At 48.3% G+C, this 19,837-nt stretch overlaps 1 protein-coding gene across 4 annotated transcripts in view; it reads right to left on the bottom strand.

Annotated features, from left to right (window-relative positions):
* WHRN (whirlin) overlaps window positions 1–19,837 on the bottom strand; it is a 91,482-nt gene that overhangs the window by 18,820 nt on the left and 52,825 nt on the right. For all 4 annotated transcript variants that reach the window (XM_059071316.2, XM_067040895.1, XM_067040896.1 and 1 more), the window contains exons 4-6: window positions 3,145–3,347; window positions 2,001–2,037; window positions 615–827 (exon numbers count right to left, since the gene is read on the bottom strand). In XM_059071316.2, coding sequence (XP_058927299.1) covers window positions 615–827; window positions 2,001–2,037; window positions 3,145–3,347 — 453 coding nt within the window. The remainder of the gene's footprint in view (window positions 1–614; window positions 828–2,000; window positions 2,038–3,144; window positions 3,348–19,837) is intronic.

Genomic DNA, 19,837 nt, shown 5'->3' with positions numbered 1-19,837 from the left:
CATCTCACCTCTTTCTCCCCGGCATCTCAGCCTGCACATAAGGCTGCAAGTCCCTGAACAGGAAGCCCCTGGCTGTCCCTTCCCCCTCCTCTCCAAATTGCATTTCCTCTGTTAAGTCTTCCCAAATGTAACCACTCCCAGTGGATTTAATCACTTCTTCCTCCGTGCAGCTTTTGAACCTCAAACAGACTTCCACTAGGGCAGGGTTCTCCAAGAGGGCAGCACGGCACAGTCACTTGGGGGGCTCCTAAAAATTACTGGTGGCCGGCTCCCATCCACAGATGTGTGCGGTCAGCCAGCCTGGGGTGGGGCTTGAGCATCGCTTTTTAAGAGCAATCCAGATGATTCTAAATGTACGCTCAGCATGGAAAGCCGCTGCGTTAGGGCCCCAGTCACAGGGGACCTTAACTGACAGTTTCCCCAGGAGTCTGCGGGCTCCCCCGTGGCAGGGTCTGTCTCGGGTCACCAGCCTCCGCCTGGGGTTCAGTTTGGGCCTGACTGTGGGTTCTCAGGAAAGGAGTAGGGGACAGAGGGCGGCAGGGAAGGATGAGGAGACCCTGAGAGCTGAAGCCAGGCGCCCCCAGCCCTGCCTCGCCCGAGGAGGCGTGGGTCACCTTGGCACGGGTGTTGAGCAGCTCAAACAGGGCCATGACGAGGGCCTCCACGGACACGCTGCCGCCGCGGTACTCCTCCAGGTAGTAGGCCATGGTGGCCCGTTCCTGCTCGTTCAGCAGGTGCCGTGCCCGCTCCTCCAGCAGCACCCGCGTCTGGTTCCCCAGGCTGCTCAGCGTCACCTGGGAGCCGGCCGGCCCCTTGTAAAACCCCAGCTGAAAGACAGCAAGACACAGGTCTGGGAATTCGGAGCTGCTCTGGAGGCAAACGGCCAGGCCCAGCCAGCAACCCCCCCTGCCGAGGGATGGGGTGGGTCTCTCTGAGGTCTCGGCCCACATGGTAAAGCTGCAGATGTTACCGGTATGTTCCCAGAGCACGCGGCCTCGTGCAGTTGCAAAGTGCTTTCACGGCTCATGTAGCACTTTTACATATGTTATCTCATCAGGGCCTCGTGACCATTCAGAGTCAGGCAGTATTATCATTATGGTTCCCATTTTACTCTCTAGGTTGAAATATCTTTCTTGGTATGGGGATAATAGTAATTTTATTTCCAAAACATAGCTCAGATCTGCACCCACACACTCCACCCTTCCCGGCACTGCCTCTGCCACCATCAGCTGTGTCTAAGACACCATCCGGTCTCCCTCCTTGTCTTTTCTGCCTCTGTCTGTCACCTACACGGAGCTGCTGAGAGGACCTCGTAAAAACACAGATCTCCTCACCCTGCTCCCCCGTTTAAGCCCTTCAACGGCAACCTATCATTTTAGGTTAGCAGGCAAACCTCTTACACGACCCACTGAGTCCTGTGTGATCTGGCTCTCCCACCAACAAGCCAAGTGTGGCACCTGCCTCAGGGCTCTGGCACATGCTGTGCCCTCTGCCTACGTCATCCCCCTCCTGCTCCTGCCCAGACGTTGATCTCACTAACCTCCACTTCACGTTCGGTTTACGGCCCAGACACCGTGTCACTACCTCAGAGAGCCTTTGCCCTCTCCCTCTGGCCTCTCCCCCAATCTAAACTAGGTGTCTCTGTCATTCTCTCTCATCAGACGCAGCACCTTTCCTGGATGGCACTGAAAGTCTTTTGTGGTCAGATACATGCGCAGTTTTCTTTGGGTTTTATGTGTGTCTCCTTCACTGGGGATAAACTCCACCAGGGTGGGGACCTGATCTGTTCTGTTCGTGCCGTTAACCCGGGTGTCCGGGGCGGTACCCGGAGCCTGGTGGCACTCACAGACGTGCGTAGGATGGAGGATGGACGGTGAGCGGGCTGCCCAAATGAAAGGAGGTCGTGTCCGTGAGTCTCTCAACCCACCCTGCCAGGCCCAGCACTCCCTGCATGGGGAGCTGTGAAGAAGCTGAAGACACCCAGACAGAGAGCAGCCTACCTTGTTGGTCCCCTCTGCTGTGAGATCCCCAGGAAAGCTATGAAGAAAGACAAGCATGTTCAGCCTCATGTCTGAGCAGTTCAAACAGGCACGGGGAAGGGAACGGCTGCTTTGCTGCAGGATGAGCAAAGCTTTGGGAGAACTACGGCCTGCACTCGCCGGGGCCACTCAAGGGAAGATCAACCCCTGGACAGCCGGGCAGCTTCTGTCCTCCTGCCCAACCATGTGGATAGCATTTCTAAAACCATGCAAGGTGGTCTCCTGAGTTGTTTCCAACCCTATAGGGGCCGGGGAGGTAACAAGGAGAGGAGAGAATAAATGGTAACTGCCTCGTGGCCTCGGGGTCAACGTTAGGGAGGGTGGGGATGGGGTCAACTGGAGGTGCTGAAGTGCAATGCACAGGTGCAGCTTGGTTCCAGTCTATTTTCACAAAAAAACGTGGGCTCAAGCTGCCAGGATCCCTGATTTTTCAAGAAGCAGCCAGAAATCCAGTTTTTCTCATGGGAAACCAGATGACCTTTTAAATGTTGGTAACTAATTTTTTAAAATTATAATACTGTGCAGGTGAAAGGAAGAGAGGAAGGAGGGAATGAAGAAAGGGAGAAAGAGATGCTCTGGGTGTGTTTGGCTTGGGGGCCACCCAGCCAGTCTGAGACTTCCGATGGAAGTCCAAAGGGGACACTTTACACATTCTTAGCAGCTGCGCACCCACCTGGCAACTGTATCTCACTCTATGACTCCCAAGACCCTTTCACCCAAGTAACGCATGGGATCCTCATCCACACACCTGGGCTGGGGGCTGGGGTTACGATTCCCACTCCTCAGACAAAGCAACTGAGGGCCAAGAAGTAAGATGTGTGATTTGCTGGGGCGGAGGGGGGCGCAAATAAAGAACGGGAGAGCCGGACCCTGTGGCTCAGCTTTCCAAGGGAAACCAAGGCCAGGAGGGGACAAGGGATGTGCCCGAGGTCCTGCCCGGCCAACGGAAGGGACCCCGGGGCTGGGACCCCAGGCTCTGGGAATCAGTGCAGTCTTCACGGGTCAGGGCATGGTGCATGGCAAAGAGGTGGGAAGGGCTGTTACTGGCTTTCAGAAATGGCCCTGGGGTCCTGGGGCTCAGAGCGAGAGAGCAGGGCAGCCACACCCTGCTGAGTTCGTGGCGGCATCCCCGATCCGGGAACTGGCAATCCACTTGGTCTCGTCCACGGTGGTTCGGGCGTGGGGCAGCCTCCTGACGTCCTTCACGGTCAGGATGAGGTGCTGGGATGACTTGAGCAAGCTGACCGCTTCGTCGTGCAGGATGTTGAGAAAGCTCTGCCCGTTCACCTCCAGAATCTGGTCCCCAACCTGCCAAGACCACAAGACAACACAGTCACCTGGGCTGTTTGCAGGACACCGACACATCAGGGCTTCAGAGCCCTGGTCCCAATTCTCCTCCTGGGTAGCCTGCCAAGGAGGTCACCGAGCCTCAGAGAGTCTATGCGGGTGCTTGAGGTCATACAGCAGGAGGCTCAAAGAGGTTATGTGAATTCCTGAGGGTCACACAGTAAATCAGTGGTAGAACCAACTGTCCAATCCTGATCCTCAACTCATGTTCCTGTCACTAGAAAGGGCCACCTCCCCTCAACTTAGCAATGGCTTTAAGGAATGTGTCTATGAGATTCCCAAGCGTCCCCTTATCTAGAAAACAAAAACCATTTCAGAGGCCTGGAGGTGGCTGGAATTGGGGGTAGGATGAGGTGTGAAGGCAGAGTTCCATTATTTTCCTTTTACACTTCTACATTGTTAAAATTTTTACAAGCATGCATTCTTACATTACCTTTAAACATCATTTTAAGTTACTCAAGAATAAAGCAATAAATGAGAAAACTAGCCTCCCGTTAAAGGAATAATATATTGCTTGGATTCTTATGACAAGAAGGTGGTTTGGGGGCTTCCCTGGTGGCGCGGTGGTTAAGAATCCGCCTGCCAATGCAGGGGACACAGTGAAGTTCAAGCCCCTGGTCTGGGAAGATCCCACGTGCCGCGGAGCAACTAAGCCCGTGCGCCACAACTACTAAGCCTGCGCTCTAGAGCCTGTGAGCCACAACTACTGAGCCCGTGTGCCACGACTACTGAGCCCGCGCGCCACAACTACTGAAGCCCGCACACCTAGAGCCCGTGCTCTGCAACAAGAGAAGCCACTGCAATGAGAAGCCCGTGCGCAGCAACGAAGACCCAATGCAGCCAAAAATAAATAAAATAAAATAAATTTTAAAAAAGAAGGCAGTTTTATTTTGTAATATAAGAACATATTTTTTAATGAAAGGAGTAAAAAATAGAGAGAAAAGACTAGCCTTCCAATAAACGTAAGTACGTGACAAAACCAGAAGAGGTTGGCTGGGAAGCTGCTGCAGTTGTGACTCGGGGTATATCAGAAGGATCTGCAGCATGTTTAAACTTGGAGGTTTGGTGCTTTTCCTCTGTTCACTGATGGGTGACCAGAGGGGGCTGCCCAGGGTCACAGCCCACCGTGGCCTTGAAGGGCAGCCCCATAATGCCAATTATTTTTTATATTTGTTTATTTATTTATTTATTTGGCCGCGCCGGGTCTTAGTTGCGGCACACTGGATCTTCGTTGCCGTGTGCGGGATCTTTTAGTTGTGGCAGGCAGGCTCCTTAGTTGTGGCTCACAGGCTCCTTAGTTGCGGATCACCAGCTCCTTAGTTGCGGCACGCATGTGGGATCTAGTTCCCTGACCAGGGATCACACCTGGGCCCCCTGCATTGGGAGCGTGGAGTCTTAGCCGCCGGACCACCAGGGAAGTCCCCATAATGCCAATTATTCCTGGCCACTTTTCCTTCTCCCCCCGTCCCAGCCTGCTGATGGCATATGGTCACCCCCAGGGGCGTTTTCCAGTGTTTTTCAAAGCAGGATTTGGAAAAGGTGAGCCAATTGGGAATTTGGAAGAAAAAGAGACTAAGGTGTGGTGATGAGACTGAGAACTGAAACCCTGGTCCCCAGTTTCTCATCTTTTCTTTAACCCCTCACCTGCTGTTGGGGAGTTTCCAGAACAGAAAGTAGTTACAAATTCAGACTTTCCGACCCCCCTCTGCACCAGCGCTGATGTGCTCAGAGAAGGCTCACCGCATCTTTGCCACCACAACCCCATTCAACGTTTCCTGCACACCTACTACGTGCCAGGCTCTGAGCTGGGACACCATGCACAGCCGGACAGATCACATCCTGCTCTCAGGTTGCTCAGCGGGCTCCGTCTTGTGCTGTAATTGGGTTTTCCCACCAGCCTCTCCACACGATGTCCCCAGGGTCCGGCACACAGTGGGAATGCAATAAAAATTCATCAAATGAATGAAGAGTCAGACACCAGTCCCTCCATTCCTAGCTCCAGGACCATCTCTGCTGCAGCTCAGTGGGGGCCAACACATGACACCAGCCTGGGGCCCCAAATTTCAAACCACTTGTAACCAGATGCTGACTGTGTGTCAAGAACCTTGTCTGTCCCTTTACATAGTTTTCCTTATTTAATATCTTCAGTATCCTGCCAAGTAGGTATCATTGCTCTGCATCTCACCAGAGAGAAGACAGAGGCTCAGAGAGGTTAAGTTAATAGTTTGTGGTCACAGAGCTAGTAAAGAGGACAGCTAGGGTGTACACCCAGGTCAGGTCCCAAGGCCCTAGTGCTTTCTACTACTGGGCTGCTGTCGGGCTTCAGATCCAGCATGTCCAAAGCCTGCCATTCCTCCCTAGCCCTGCCCGCAGCATCCAGCTCTGAAAGCCCACCCCCATCATAAACTCTGCCTCTATTCCCTGAGTAGACTCTCTAGGAAGTCTCGCCTTCCTCCTCTCCCATCGGTCCCCTAACCTGGGTCCCCACCTGCTCATACCTGAGCTCCTGAGCTGGCATCCTCCTCTGTGCATTAACTTCTAAACTGGCCTCAGACCTAGCACCCGATTAATGTTTCTTCAACTTTTTGCTTTCATGATATCCTTCCCGGCTTAAAAACCTCAACAACCCCTACAATCCAGGAAGCAGCATAACGCTATGGTTAAGGGTTTCAAAGACCATCAGATGCAGGTCCAAATCCTGGCTCTGCTACTTTCATGCCACACGAGCTCAAGCAAATCCCACAGTGAGCTTCTGTCCCTTAGTTTCCTCTGCTGTAAAATCGGGAATCCTAGCCCTGGATTGCCCTGCAAATCTCTATAGTCATCAGCATGTGTTTCCCAATGCCACCAGCAATATCAACAATTTTTTTCTTTCTGCATCTTTGAAGCTCCCTAGTTGAGAAACTGGGGTCCCTGAGAACTTAGGCAACCCCAGCTGGTTTCCTTGTAAAGAGCTAGAGGTGAGACCCAACACCTGATTCGGGGCTTGGCACACAGCAAGTGCTCAATAAGTGCTTATGCGCGGAGGTATGGATTTCGCCACTTCCCACTGTGCCTCTCTCCCAGCTGGTGTTCCCCGATGCTGAGGAGCAGAGCTGTGTCAAAGGAGAGCTTCGCAGGCAGGCGTTCGGGCCTTACTGAGAGCAGAGGGTTGCTCACGGGCAAGGATGGCCCCCTCGGCCCACGTCATCACAGTCTCCCTGAGTAACCGCGCTACCTCTCCCCTCTGGCCCTGGTTGTCTCCCCCAACAGATCCGAGCTGGAGCCAGGCTGTACTTTTCATCTGCTGAAGTGCTCTCTTTCCTTAAGTATCCCTCTCAATAGCTTTGGCTTCTGTTAAGCTAAGGAAGTCAATTTTAGTCTTTCCCACCCACTTTATTTCATCCCAGCAGTTTAATTAAAGGAAGTAACATCTGAGAGACCAGATAAGTGAGGGCATCCTTTTGTGAGCAAGCCTCTCCCTACAGGTCCAGGCCTGGGGGAAGCAACTCAATTCTACAAGCACCTACCTGGCCCTTCACAGTGAGGCTGGAGAGGCAGGGAATGTCCCAAATATCGCATGGGAAGTATGCACACTAAAAAAAGTATTCGCTTTTTATTTTTCTTTTATATTATTATTATTATTATTATTATTTTTTTTTTTTTTTGCGGTATGCGGGCCTCTCACTGCTGTGGCCTCTCCCATTGCGGAGCACAGGCTCCGGACGCGCAGGCTCAGCGGCCATGGCTCACGGGCCCAGCCGCTCCGCGACACGTGGGATCTTCCCGGACCAGGGCACGAACCCGTGACCCCTGCATCGGCAGGCGGACTCTCAACCACTGCGCCACCAGGGAAGCCCTTTTCTATTATTTTAAATGGGAGTCACTCAGACCAACTCAGATGCTGCAGAGGGCTGCCTGGAGACAACCCCACCTAGAGCTTCAGTTTTAAAACAGGCTCTGAAGAAGAAGAAAGATAGGAGTGGATGGAAAGAGATGGGGAAGACGGGCTCATGTAACCCCCCCATTAAGTTGGGGTTTCCAGAGTGTGGCTCCTACTTCACACCTGCTCCCCAAGTGGACTGCACATGAACCCCACACGGACTCACAGGTCGGGTAGGGGTTCATTCAGCAGACATTAGGGGGAAATGTGATTAGCACAGCAGACCTTTGATTTCATGGATGTTAATGTTTACGAGGAGGCTGCAGTAAATGTGTGCCGGTGATTCACAGCACTGCGTAAATTACAGGTGCCCGGCTCAGGGAAGGGAGAGTAACTGAAGTTTGGAAACCATAGCACTAAATCGGTACACCCCCCCACCAAGAACCATTGCCCCCAGAGGCTACTGACACCCCGACCTCAGTGTTGCCAGATTTAGCAAATAAAAATACAGGCCACCATTTAAATCTGAGTTCCAGCTAAAAAACGAATAAAATAAAAATTGAGAGTCCGCCTGCCGATGCAGGGGACTCGGGTTCGTGCCCAGGTCCGGGAGGATCCCACATGCCGCGGAGCGGCTGGGCTCGTGAGCCATGGCCGCTGGGCCTGCGCGTCCGGGAGAGGCCGCAGCAGTGAGAGCCCCGCGTACCGCAAACAAACAAACAAACAAACAAACACAACATAAGAGCTCTCTGTGTTTATTCACTGAAGTTTCACTGTCTCCTTCCCACAATAGCCAGCTCTGAGTTAGGTAACCCGGGCTGGGGAGGGGGAGGGCAGATTTAAGAAAAAAAGGATAAAGGAAAACGTGGCTACTGTCAGGCCTCCCAAGGTCCCCTACATATGGGGGGACAGGCTGCACAGGGACGTGTCAGGGACCACAGAGCGAGGCAACAGCAAAGCCCAGACCCTGAGGCTGATGAACCAAGAAAGCACCCACCAGCCCAGAGCTGTCAGGACACGACCCCACAGAGAGAAGGGAGAGACAGGAGCAGAGTGTGACCGAGTGTCTACTATTGCTCAGCTTTCAGACAGGCGCCGATGGGGAGGACGTAGAAGGATGAACCAATAAAGGAGGTTTTATTTTATTTGTCTCCACGGGCGTCCTATTCATCACCAGTGATGAAGGAGCAGAGGGTGGAGTGCGGCAGTGCCCTCCATTTTAAGGCAGAGGAAGGCTCCTCCACCATCCACAGCCATCGAGTGAGAGGCTCGGGGTCGGGATGCTCCCAGGAGAGAGGAGAGGGACTTTTACCAAGGCCAGGACACTGATTTTCCCCTGAACCTGGCCAGCCAACCACCAGGAAGCAGGAATTCCCTTCCCCTGGGTCTGAGGCCCCTGCAGCAGTGGGAAGACCTCAGCAGGCTTAGGAGTGAGCTGGCCTTGGCAATGATTCCCTCCTGCTCCTTAAGAGACTTGCGGAAAATAATGTTACCGCTCTAGGCTTTTCTTCCCTCAAAACGGGAGTAAGACCAGCATCCGTGAAGAGTGTTACACCAACTAAATGAGAAGCCACTTGCTGTGTGGTTACTGAGCACGGACCCAGGAGTCTTGCCCTCGGGATCTAATTCCAGGCTCTGCCACTTCCCAGTTGTGTGACCTCGGGTAATTTCCCTGCCCTCTCTGTGGCTCAGTTGTTACCTTCTCTGGAAAATGGGGAAAGCGTCAGTGCCTACCTGCCTATGTCTGAGGATTAAATGAGTTAATACACTCTCTACTGTATCCCCAGCACCTAACACAGCACCTGGCACATGGTAGGTGCTCAAGGAATATTTATTGAATGAACATATCACAAAGCAGGTACAACAGTATCCAGCATACAGTAAGTCCTCAATAAATGTTAGCTGCGTTTTTGAAAACCATGTTTACCCTTAAAGTGGCCCTTGGTCACTCACCAACCAAATATTGCACTTCTGCCTCCTCCGAGTCTCTCAAAGCCACACCCTCCGCCTTCCCACCTTCCGTGCCAACACTCACACACTGTTATCCCCATCTTACAGATGGGGAGGCTGAGGCCAGAAGGTGACGTGACGAGAGCTGGGAGCTGGGCCTCGTTCTGCCAGCCTGGGAAACCTCTGCTCGAACCAGTATCAGCTCCTCCCCGAGGGAAATCCAGCCTATCCTTCCACCTCTGACGTGACCTCTCGGCCCCGGGCATTCTGCCATGCACACAGTAGGTGCTCTGGTCTTGCCTGGTGAAAGGAACAAACGAGCCCAAAGAACCCACAGAAGGATGGCAGCAGGGCTGAGCTCCCACAAGGAGGCCGACTTCAGGCCCTTCTTCACCGCCTTCCCAAGACTTTACTGAAGTGGATTTTGCGGCTTCAAATGAGGACTCCGCTGACTGTAGCATTACCACAACGAAAACTCAAATTCTATTGAAGAGTTTTATTGCAATTATGAATCTTTAATAGTCTTCCATGTCAGGTTTAAAACTTTAATGGGCTTGTTTTCTTTCTTGCTCTTTTTTTTTGGTACAAGTGAGCAATGCAGTTTTAATGAGACAACATTAGTTTTTTCCAACAGTTCAGAAGTCAGTAAACCTTGTCTGTATTTTTTTTTTAAAAAGATCAAGGTAAATGCTCAGAAGGTTCCTAGAACAAGCAAGCTGTGGGTGAGGGCTGGGTCTGGGTGAGCTCATCACACAACCCTCCCTGGCAAACCTTGCTCTCACAAGGCAGAACCCACTCAGACAGACACGCCACGGATGGAACTGGCGGACCTGGTGCATTCTGACTTCCTTCTGGTTCCTTCTTCTCACACTAACACGTCCATTGTCAGTCCTTTCTTACTCTACCCAGGACATGGGCAGCCCTCAAAGAAGGCCTGCTCTAACCCCCAGGTCATCAGTGGAAAAACTGAGGCCCAGAGAGGGGAAAGGACTTGCCCAAGGTCATACTCTGAGTCAATGGTGGAATGAGGGCAGAGAAGCCACTCCTGAGCTCTTCTCACAGGAGAGTCTGGCTTTCAAGTAAACACATGAGAGCAATTACAAAGGTCAAACCCAGGAGGAATGACAGCTATGGAACCCCCTGAGCACCTCGCTCAGGCCAGTGACCTCGTACAATTTGGCTCTAGCCTTAATAAGCATGACCTGAGGCACGGAATGGTATATAGCCTGTTCTATAGATGAGGGCAGTGAGGTTCAGAGAGGTGAAGTCACTTGCCCAAGGACACCCACCAGTCAAATAGCAGAGCAAGATATGAACCCAGCCCAACTGCTATTCTGAGCCCCAGACTTGTATTTGCCTCCTCAACATTTCAACTCAGATGACGCAAAGGCACTCTAAACCAGCACTGTCGGAAAGAACTTTCTGCAGTACCAGCCCCAAAGCCCTCATCATAGTTTGAGACCATGCTGGGCTGTAAGCACCGAGTTCAGGGCCAGAGTACTGCACCCCCCTTGCATAGCACATGGGAGGCACCCCACCAATGCCTGACAGAACCAGTAGCTTGTGAAAAAACAATTTGATAAATGGATGAACAAATATACAAACAAGCAAGCTAGTCCCCTTTGCCCTTTCTGGTTTCTGTAGACAGGCAAGAGACATTTTCCATTTACGTAAAGGTCTAGTTTGACAAGGCCAGGGCATGTAGGGAGGCTGGGTACTTGCAGCCTGGCTCTGTGCACTGCAGCAGGGAAAGAATATCCAATTTGTCAATCACAAGTAAGGGAAAGAGGTAAAAACACAAACCACAATTTAGTTTTGGCTGAAATTTCACTCTGGGAAATGGTGCACATTTATCCAGCCCTTCATTTTCGAAGAGAGAAAACTGGGGTGAGGGGTAGAGAAAACACGTCATGGGGTCTGAGGCCTCCTGGTAAGTTGGGGTAAAGCTGGCCTGGAACTTGCCCTCTCACCTCCTGTGTGCTGCTCCACAGACCTGTAAAAATCAGTGAGTTCTCCAGTTCAAGCCTTCATATACACAGAGTGACCAATCAGAAGAGTTAGAGTATATACTCTGTGCTCTATACTCTACATTTATAATGGTGACAGAAGAGAGAAAACAGGAATAAACTTAACAGGAAATGTGCAACACACATGTGAAGAAAACTTAAAACACTCAAAATGGACTCAACAAAAAGGAAAAAAAAAAAGATGGCCTGTTGTTGGAAAGGATTCAGCATCATGAAGATGTCAATTCTCTCTCATTTGAAAATTTAACATTATCCCCATAAAAACACACATGAGCTTTTGTTAGATAAGCTGACATAAAAAGGTCACGTGAAAAAATAAAACTGCACATGGAGGAACCCTAAACGCATATGGCTAAGTGGAGGAAGCCAATCTGAAAAGGTTACATAATGTATAATTCCAACCACATGACATTCTGGAAAAAGCAAAACTATGGAGACAGTAAAAAGATCAGTGGTTGCCAGGGGTTCAGGCAAGGAGGGATGAATAGGTAGAACACAGAGGATTTTTAGGGCAGTGAAACTATTCCTATGGTACTGTAATGGTGGCTACATTTCAGTATACATTTGCTGAAACCCATAGAATGTACAATACCAAGAGTGAACCCTAATGTAAACTATGGATTTTAGTTAATAACAATGTATCACAATGTGGCTCATCACTGTAATAAACGTACCACACTAACGAAAGATGTTAATAATAAAGGAAATTGTGTGTGAAAAGGGTGGATGGAGAAGGGGTATATGAGAACTCTATACTCTCTGCTTAACTTTTTTTATCAACCTAAAATTACTGTAAAAATGAATCTGTTAATTTTTAATAATAATTTTTAATTAAAAAATCAAAATACGAGAATAGCTATGAAAACCCTGATACAGAATTGCTACAGGAGGAGGTACCAGATACTAAATCCTGCTCTAAAGCCTCTGCAATTAAACGGTGGGGGACTGACCCGTGAGGAGGTGGACAGACAGGGGAACAGGCTAGAAACAGGCTCAAGGACACACAGAAATGTAGTACATGATAAAGGGGGCATCACAAATCATTGTGGCGATGATGGGCTTTTAATACACAGCACTAGGGTAACTATGTAGCCATTTGGAAACAGATAAAATTGGATCCGTATCTTATACTGCACACAAGAATAAATCAGATCTGCATGGAGTTGAGGGCCAGTGTGCTAATCAGAGCTTTAAAAAGAAGAATGTATTTACAAGTGTTAAAAGAAAAAAAATGGATAAAATGCTCTATATCTAAGAAAGGTTTTCTAAAGAGACCTCAAATTCAACAGAAGAAAGAATTGGTAATTAAACTAAATGATAATTTAAAAAACTTGCGCTGAGCCTGCGCGTCCGGAGCCTGTGCTCCGCAACGGGAGAGGCCACAACAGTGAGAGGCCCGCATACCACAAAAAAAAAACAAAAAAAAAACCAAAAAAACCTTGCACATTGGGGAAAAAAAAACTCTATAAGCAAAGTTGAAAGAAAATGACAACCAAGGAGAAAACATTTGTAATACATGTCACAGATAAAGGGCTAGTAAGCCTCAATATGTAAAGAATTCTTAAATTTTAGGGGAAAAAGTCCAAAATCTTGACAACAGAAGGATAATAAAAGACACAACCAAGTTACAAGAAGACATAAAAATGGTCCATAAACATATTAAAAGATGTTCAATTTCACTCATAAGAATATTACAAATTAAGCTACATCAAGATACCCTTTCTCACCTATCAGATAGGAAACAATTAAAAACTTGACAGCACCTGTCGGGCATGCTCAGACACGGCTGGTGGGAATTCAGGGTGGAACAACTCTTATGGAGTGGGACATTGCAATATTGACCAACTATATATGTATTTACCCTTTGACACAGAAATCCCAACTCCAGAAATTTACCCTGAAGATACACTTTCCAAAGTGACTAAATACATATACATGGAGTTACCCATTGCATCATTGTTTGTAACTGTAAAATACTGAAAACAATCTAAGTGCCCAGACAGAGGACAGCAGTTGAATAAAGTACAGCAAAGCTACACAGTGGAGTACTATGCAGCTGTAGAAAAGAATGACAAAGGTTTCTGTGAAATGACATGCAGTGATTTCCAGGACGCTAAATTTTTAAAAATTAACTGAAAAAGAATATCTATCGCATACTACCTTTTATATAAGAAAAGCAAAAGAACATATACATGTATCTGCTTATTCTTGCAAACAGAAACAGAAATAAGCCAGAAATTAAGCTTATTTAGTTGTCTTGCGAGGAGTGGTGGGGGCGGGTAGAAGGGATGTGGGGGAGAAGTAATAACTCTGAGTACTTTTTTTGGTACAGTTTTGTTGTTTTTGTTATTTAAAAAGTAAAATTAAATCAATAAAGATGTGGGGAAACCCTACTGAATTCCAGCAGAAACACATGAACCTACTTCAAATCAATAACAGAACTAAGGTGAAGGGGAAAAAAGAAATAACCCAAGTAACACAGTACTTTGACTATAAACACTCAGTTTACAGACAAAATGTACTGCAAACGAATCAGAAACACAACTTAGTGGGTTCGTTTTCCAGTGGTATGTATGTGGCAACTGCAAAACTACTTTTGTGTCTTGTTAAGACTGGGCAGATGATAAATATAATGAACCATCTAGACAAGAACCAAGAACCTCTCTCAGGGCCAGCACTATGCTAGGTGTTGGGGATACAGTATGTACTGTACTGTATTAGTTCCCTATAGCTGCTGTGACAAATTGTCCCAACCTTAGTGGCTTAAAAGGACATAAATTTATTATCTTACAGTTCTCAAGGTCAGAAATCCAGCATGGGTCTCACTGGACTAAGAACTAAGACGTCAGCGGGGCTGAGTTCCTTTCTGGAGGCTCTAAGACACAATCCATTGCCTTGCCTTTTCCAAGCTTCTAGAGGCCACCCACATTCTTTGGCTGTGGCCCCATTCCTCCATCCTCAAAGCCAGCATCTTCGGGTTAAACCCTTCTCATACAGCCATCTTTCTTGTTCTCTCTTATTATTCTCTTCTCCACTTTAAGGCCTCTTGTGATTACACTGGGCCCACCTGGATAATCCAGAATCATCCCTCTATGTCAAAGTTAGCTGATCAGCAGCAACCTTAATTTCATCTGTAATCTTAACTCCCCTTTGTCATACAACCTAACATAGTCACAGGTTCTGAGGATTAGGATGTAGACAACTTTGGGGCTCATTATTCTGCTTACCACACGGGTGGTACTCAAAACACGGTGGCACTCATGGTTAGCCAAAAAGAACCAAACACTAAAAGGCTTTGACCACCCCATCTGGGTAAGAAAGTTTAACAGGGCATCTGGCACTTTGCCAGCTGGAGCACACTTTGGTTCAAACTTGCTAAGAAATATTTGACAAAGTGCTACAAAACTTTTGCAACTCTACTTCTAGGAATTAACCCCAAGAAAGTCAAGACTATGCAAAACAAAAAGTTTCAAAAATAATTTGGACCCCCCCTCTTAAATGTCTATGAATCGATCACTCAAATACCCTATGGTATATCCATACAGCGATGCTATAAAGTCATAAACAATAATGTTGCAGAATATTTAATGACATATCATTATTTTTTCCAATTAAACTTAAAATTGCATCTAATAGAAATAGGCAAACAGTAAAAAATGGGTATATACACAAATTGTAAAAATCCCGCCTCCCCAAAACTCCCTTCCCTTAAAAACACATCTCAGGCCCCCAGACTACTGAAGTCACAGGCCCCAGGACTGAGCCTAAGAAGTAACCACCATTATACATATATATAATGGAGTACTACTCAGCCATAAAAAAGAATGAAATTTTGCCATTTGTAGCAACATGGATGGACTTGGAGGGGTTTATGCTGAGTGAAATAAGTTGGACAGAGAAAGACAAATCTATGACATCACTTACATGTGGAACCTAAAAGGTACAACAAACTAGTAAATATAACAAAAAAGAAGCAGACCCACAGACATAGAGAACAAACTAGTGGTTACCAGTGGGGAGAGAGGGGGAGGGACAATATAGGAGTGGAGGAGTGGAAGGTACAATCTATTAGGTATAAGACAGGCTCAAGGATGGGGAGCATAGCCAATATTTTGTAATAACTGTAAATGGAGTGTAACCTCTAAAAATTGTATAACTGTATAATTTTTTTAAAAAAAGTAAACCACCATTAACAGTTCCTTGGGCATCCTCCCAGGAACTCTCTTCACATATGTACAAATATACTTCTCTTCTTAAAAAAAAAAATGGAATCACATAACACCACTCTGTACCTTAATATTTTGCAAAGGTCTTTCTGAAATGGAAAGATGTTATGGAGGATGGGGGAAAGCAAATAGTCTGACCCCAACTTTGCTGAACTATTTTTGTCCATATCCTATGCCCTCTGAGTGTAACGCTCTGGAAGGACAGACACCTAGACTGTTGCATGAGGTTTTCCCTTAGTGTAGGATTTTCTACATCTTCTACAGTGGTCCTGCTTTACTTGTGAATTCAGGTTTTTTAATGTGATCTTAAAATTGCCCATCTAGCGTGGTCTTCAAATGTGTTAAAGAGACTGGGAAGGAATATGCCAAAATGTTCACAGGAGTTGCCTCTGAGAGGTGAATTCCAGGCAATTTTAATTTCAAGCTCTTTATTCATTTTCTCTGCTTTCCAGACTGTATATGAAGACTATATTGTTGAGGGTAAAGAAAATAAATTCAAACAAGAAATGTAAAAATTTTCCAGGGGGCGTGATATAAAGCTAACATCTCCGTTGACATCTGGGGGTCTGGGGAAGAGCGGGCCTGGGCCCTTGGCAGATCTGCTGTGACACCCTGGAGAAGAATCTTTTTTACACCATCCAGTCTGATCCTTGTCTCCTAGTAATTTGGGATAAGTCATTCTCGTCTCTCTCTGGGCTCAGCAGCTTGCTGGCCCAGATAGGCTGGGAGGCGATTTAAACTCTTCTGGAAAGATCCCCTGAGGTTTCTCTCATTTGTTGCTCCTTTAAAAATCTGACTTCAATTGGAAACAACCAAACGCCTGGCTTCTAGGGAATGGTTAGGTAAATTATAATTCAGCCAGAAGATGGAGTATTATCATGCAGCTATTACAAATTGCACTTATAAGAAGTTTTTAATTACATGGGAAAACACAAGTGAAAATGTGGGATGCAAAATAGTATATACTGTGTAATATCATTGTGCAAAAGTGTACAGAGAAAGGAATAAAAGAAGCTACATCAAGGTACTAACAGATGGAGACAACCAAACGTCCATCGACTCACAAATGGACAAACAAAATATGTTATAGCTACACAACAGAATATTATTTCACTACAAAAAGGAATTTACTGATATATGCTACAACTCTATGTTAAGTGAAAGGAGTCAGACACCAAGGCCACATATTCTATGATTCACTGATATGAAAATGCCCCAAATAGGCAAATCTTTAGAGACAGAAATGGGGAGTGACTGCTAAAAAGGTACAGGAATTTTTTGCAGGGGGTCGGGGGAGATGATGAAAATATTTTAAGATTAGGTGGTGGTGATGGTTGTGCAATCTTATGAATGTACTTCACTGATTTGCATACTTTGAAAGGGTGATTTTTATGGTATGCGAATTATATGTAAAAAAATAAAAGACGTTAACAAAGGCTGTCTTTGGAAGGTAGGACATCTGGATCCTTCTACTGTCACATGTTTTTGTGTGTGTATTACATATTGAATCTATTACTTTAATAGCTGGAAAAAATAAACAAAAAAGAAACAAAGTCCCCCAGAGGGTGTGAGTTAATAGTTCTAGTACACGGCCCCACCCAGGTCTCTGGACTCCCCAACCTCGGAAAGCTTTGGCCTCCTTCTGTCTGCCTTACAGCAAACAGCTCCTTGATTCTGGAGTTAATGCAATCAGTCCAAGCGCTATGTGTCTCTCCAGGTTTGTCCAGCCATTGGTGAGGTCTGGGAAAAGCCAGGGTCTCCTTCCCCACCCCATGGCCCCTCGCCCTGCTCCTCCTCTTGGTCAGCCCCCAGGCTCCCCTCAGCACACCTGTGAACCCCAGCTCATGTCTCTGTGCCTTTGCTCTTGCTAGAGTCCCTCCCTGAAGATCCGTTCCTTCACTTCTCTACCTGGTATAACTGTCCACAGTCAACACCCCAAGCAGATTACACAAGGGCAGAAAGCACATGTCTTTTGGCTCCTGCTTTTGTGTCAGGCACACACACATGTTTAGCAAATCTCAGGTGCCTGAGTGACTGCCCTGTAAGGCCCAGCTAGGGAGCTACTTCCTCTCTGCAGCCACACTGGCTCTCCTCCCCTGGGCTGATGGCTCCCTCCCGAGCTCCCAGCCCAGGCAGGGGAGTGCAGTAGTAACTGCAAGAATTTTGAACCAGCTCTGCTTGGGTTCAAGTCCTGGCTCCACCACTTCCTGGCTGTGTGACCTTGGTTAAGTCATTTAACCTCTCTGAGCCTCACATCCGTGAACAGGGACAAAAACCTTTTCAAAAGGTGGCTGTGAAGGTTTAAAGGAGCTAATATATGTCAAGTGACTGTACACAGTAGATGCTGTGTGTTATGCAAATATTACATAGTATTGGTATTAATATGGTACCTAGTTTGCTATTTACTCCTCCTTCCTCCTCAACAGACTGAGATTTGAGAACAGTAGCCTATATCTTTGTCGCAGTATCAACAGCCTAGGAGCTTATGAGAAATGCAGAATCGCAGTCCCCATCCCACATTTTCCAAGTCTTATATGCTCTCCTAGAACCTTGCCACTCTCCATCAGGAGCTGTAGTGGGTTGAAATGTGTCTCTCCCCCCAAAAAAGTGATGTCCAAGTCCTAACCCCCAGTACCTGTTGAATATGACCTTATTTGGAGATAAGATCTTTGCAGATGTACTTAAGTTAAGGATCTTGAGATGGGATCATCTTGGATTTAGGGTGGGCCCTAAACCCATTGGTTGGCATCCATAGAAAAGAAAGGAGAGAGAGATGTGAGACCCAGAGACTTGCAGGGAAGACCAAGTGACGAAGAGGCAGACACTGCAGGGATGCTGCCACAAGCCAGGGAATGGCGGGAACACCAGAAGCTGGAAAAGGCAAGGAAGGATCTTCCCCTAGAGCCTTCAGAAGGAGTATGACCCTGTCAACACCTTGATTTGTGGGAGAATAAATTTATGTTGTTTTAAGCCACTAAGGGTGTGACGATCATTTGTTACAATAGCCCTAGGAAACTGATACAGGAAGTAAGAGTTATTTCCTTCCCCTTGAACCTGCCTTCTGAGGCTGGGTCATAAAAAGAATACAGCTGGGGCTGCCCTGGTGGCGCAGTGGTTGAGAGTCTGCCTGCCGATGCAGGGGACGCGGGTTCGTGCCCCGGTCCGGGAGGATCCCACGTGCCGCGCAGCGGCTGGGCCCGTGAGCCATGGCCGCTGAGCCTGCGCGTCCAGAGCCTGTGCTCTGCGACGGGAGAGGCCACAGCAGTGAGAGGCCTGCGTACCGCAAAAAAAAAAAAAAAAAAAAAAAAAAAAAGAATACAGCTCTACTTGTCTCTCTCCCAGGACCCATGCCCTCAGAATCCCTTTCTAAGCCACCATGCTTAGAAGAAGCCCAAACTAGCTCTGTGAGAAGATGGCATGGGGAGGCCCGTGCAGGGAAGAGCTGGGGGCCCCCGGTCAACAGCCAATGCCAACCTCCAGACATGAGACAAAACAAGCCTCGCAACGGCTCCGGTGCCCAGACCGAGTCTTCCGGCTGTAGCCTGAGGATCACGGAGCCGAGACAAGCCGCCCTGCTGTGGCCTGTCCGTTTCCTGATCTGCAGCAAGGCTGAGCAGAATCTGTGGCTACAGCACACCTCTTGGTTTTGGGATAGTTATGAGGCCATAATAACTGCAGCACTTGCTGAATCATAATCTGCACTTGACAAGGTCCCTGATCATTCGTATGCACGGTCAAGTGCCTGAAGCACTGCCCAGCATGTTTACTGACAGCTCTCAAAGCCCGTCACGTGGGCCCTATCCCACAGCAGGGGCTAAGGAAATGCTCGCTGATCACTGTTTCCCTTACGAAACGGCGGAACAGGCTGACCTCAGATCCAGCAAACCGTGTACATCCTTGATATACAGGCACCGAACTTGCCATGGCCACGTGTGGAGCCAGAGGGCAACTGACGACCCTCCCGTGCTGGTCAGTGGCCGCCCAGCTCCTCGGGCCCTTCCCTTGGCCACTTGGGACAGGGATGAGAAGGAAAGCCAGCCCCTGGAAGCCCAGTCTTCCTCCTGTGGACAGCATGTTCATGGAGGCCATGGGCACCTGAACGAACACTCTCCCCTTTTGCCGTGACCAGGGCAAGCCACAGCTGGGCTCCTGCTTCACGGGGCCTCCCTGTAGAAACTAAGTGTTGGGCTTCCCTGGTGGCGCAGTGGTTGAGAGTCGGCCTGCCGAGGCAGGGGACATGGGTTCGTGCCCCGGTCCGGGAAGATCCCGCGTGCCGCGGAGCGGCTGGGCCCGTGAGCCGTGGCCGCTGGGCCTGCGCGTCCGGAGCCTGTGCTCCGCAACGGGAGAGGCCACAACAGTGAGAGGCCCGCGTAACACCAAAAAAAA

This window comes from Kogia breviceps, chromosome 8 (assembly GCF_026419965.1).
Source record: "Kogia breviceps isolate mKogBre1 chromosome 8, mKogBre1 haplotype 1, whole genome shotgun sequence".
In the NCBI taxonomy this organism is placed as follows: domain Eukaryota; kingdom Metazoa; phylum Chordata; class Mammalia; order Artiodactyla; family Physeteridae; genus Kogia; species Kogia breviceps.
The sequence above is the reverse complement of the archived record's forward strand: the minus strand, read 5'-3'. Positions and strand labels throughout refer to the sequence as shown.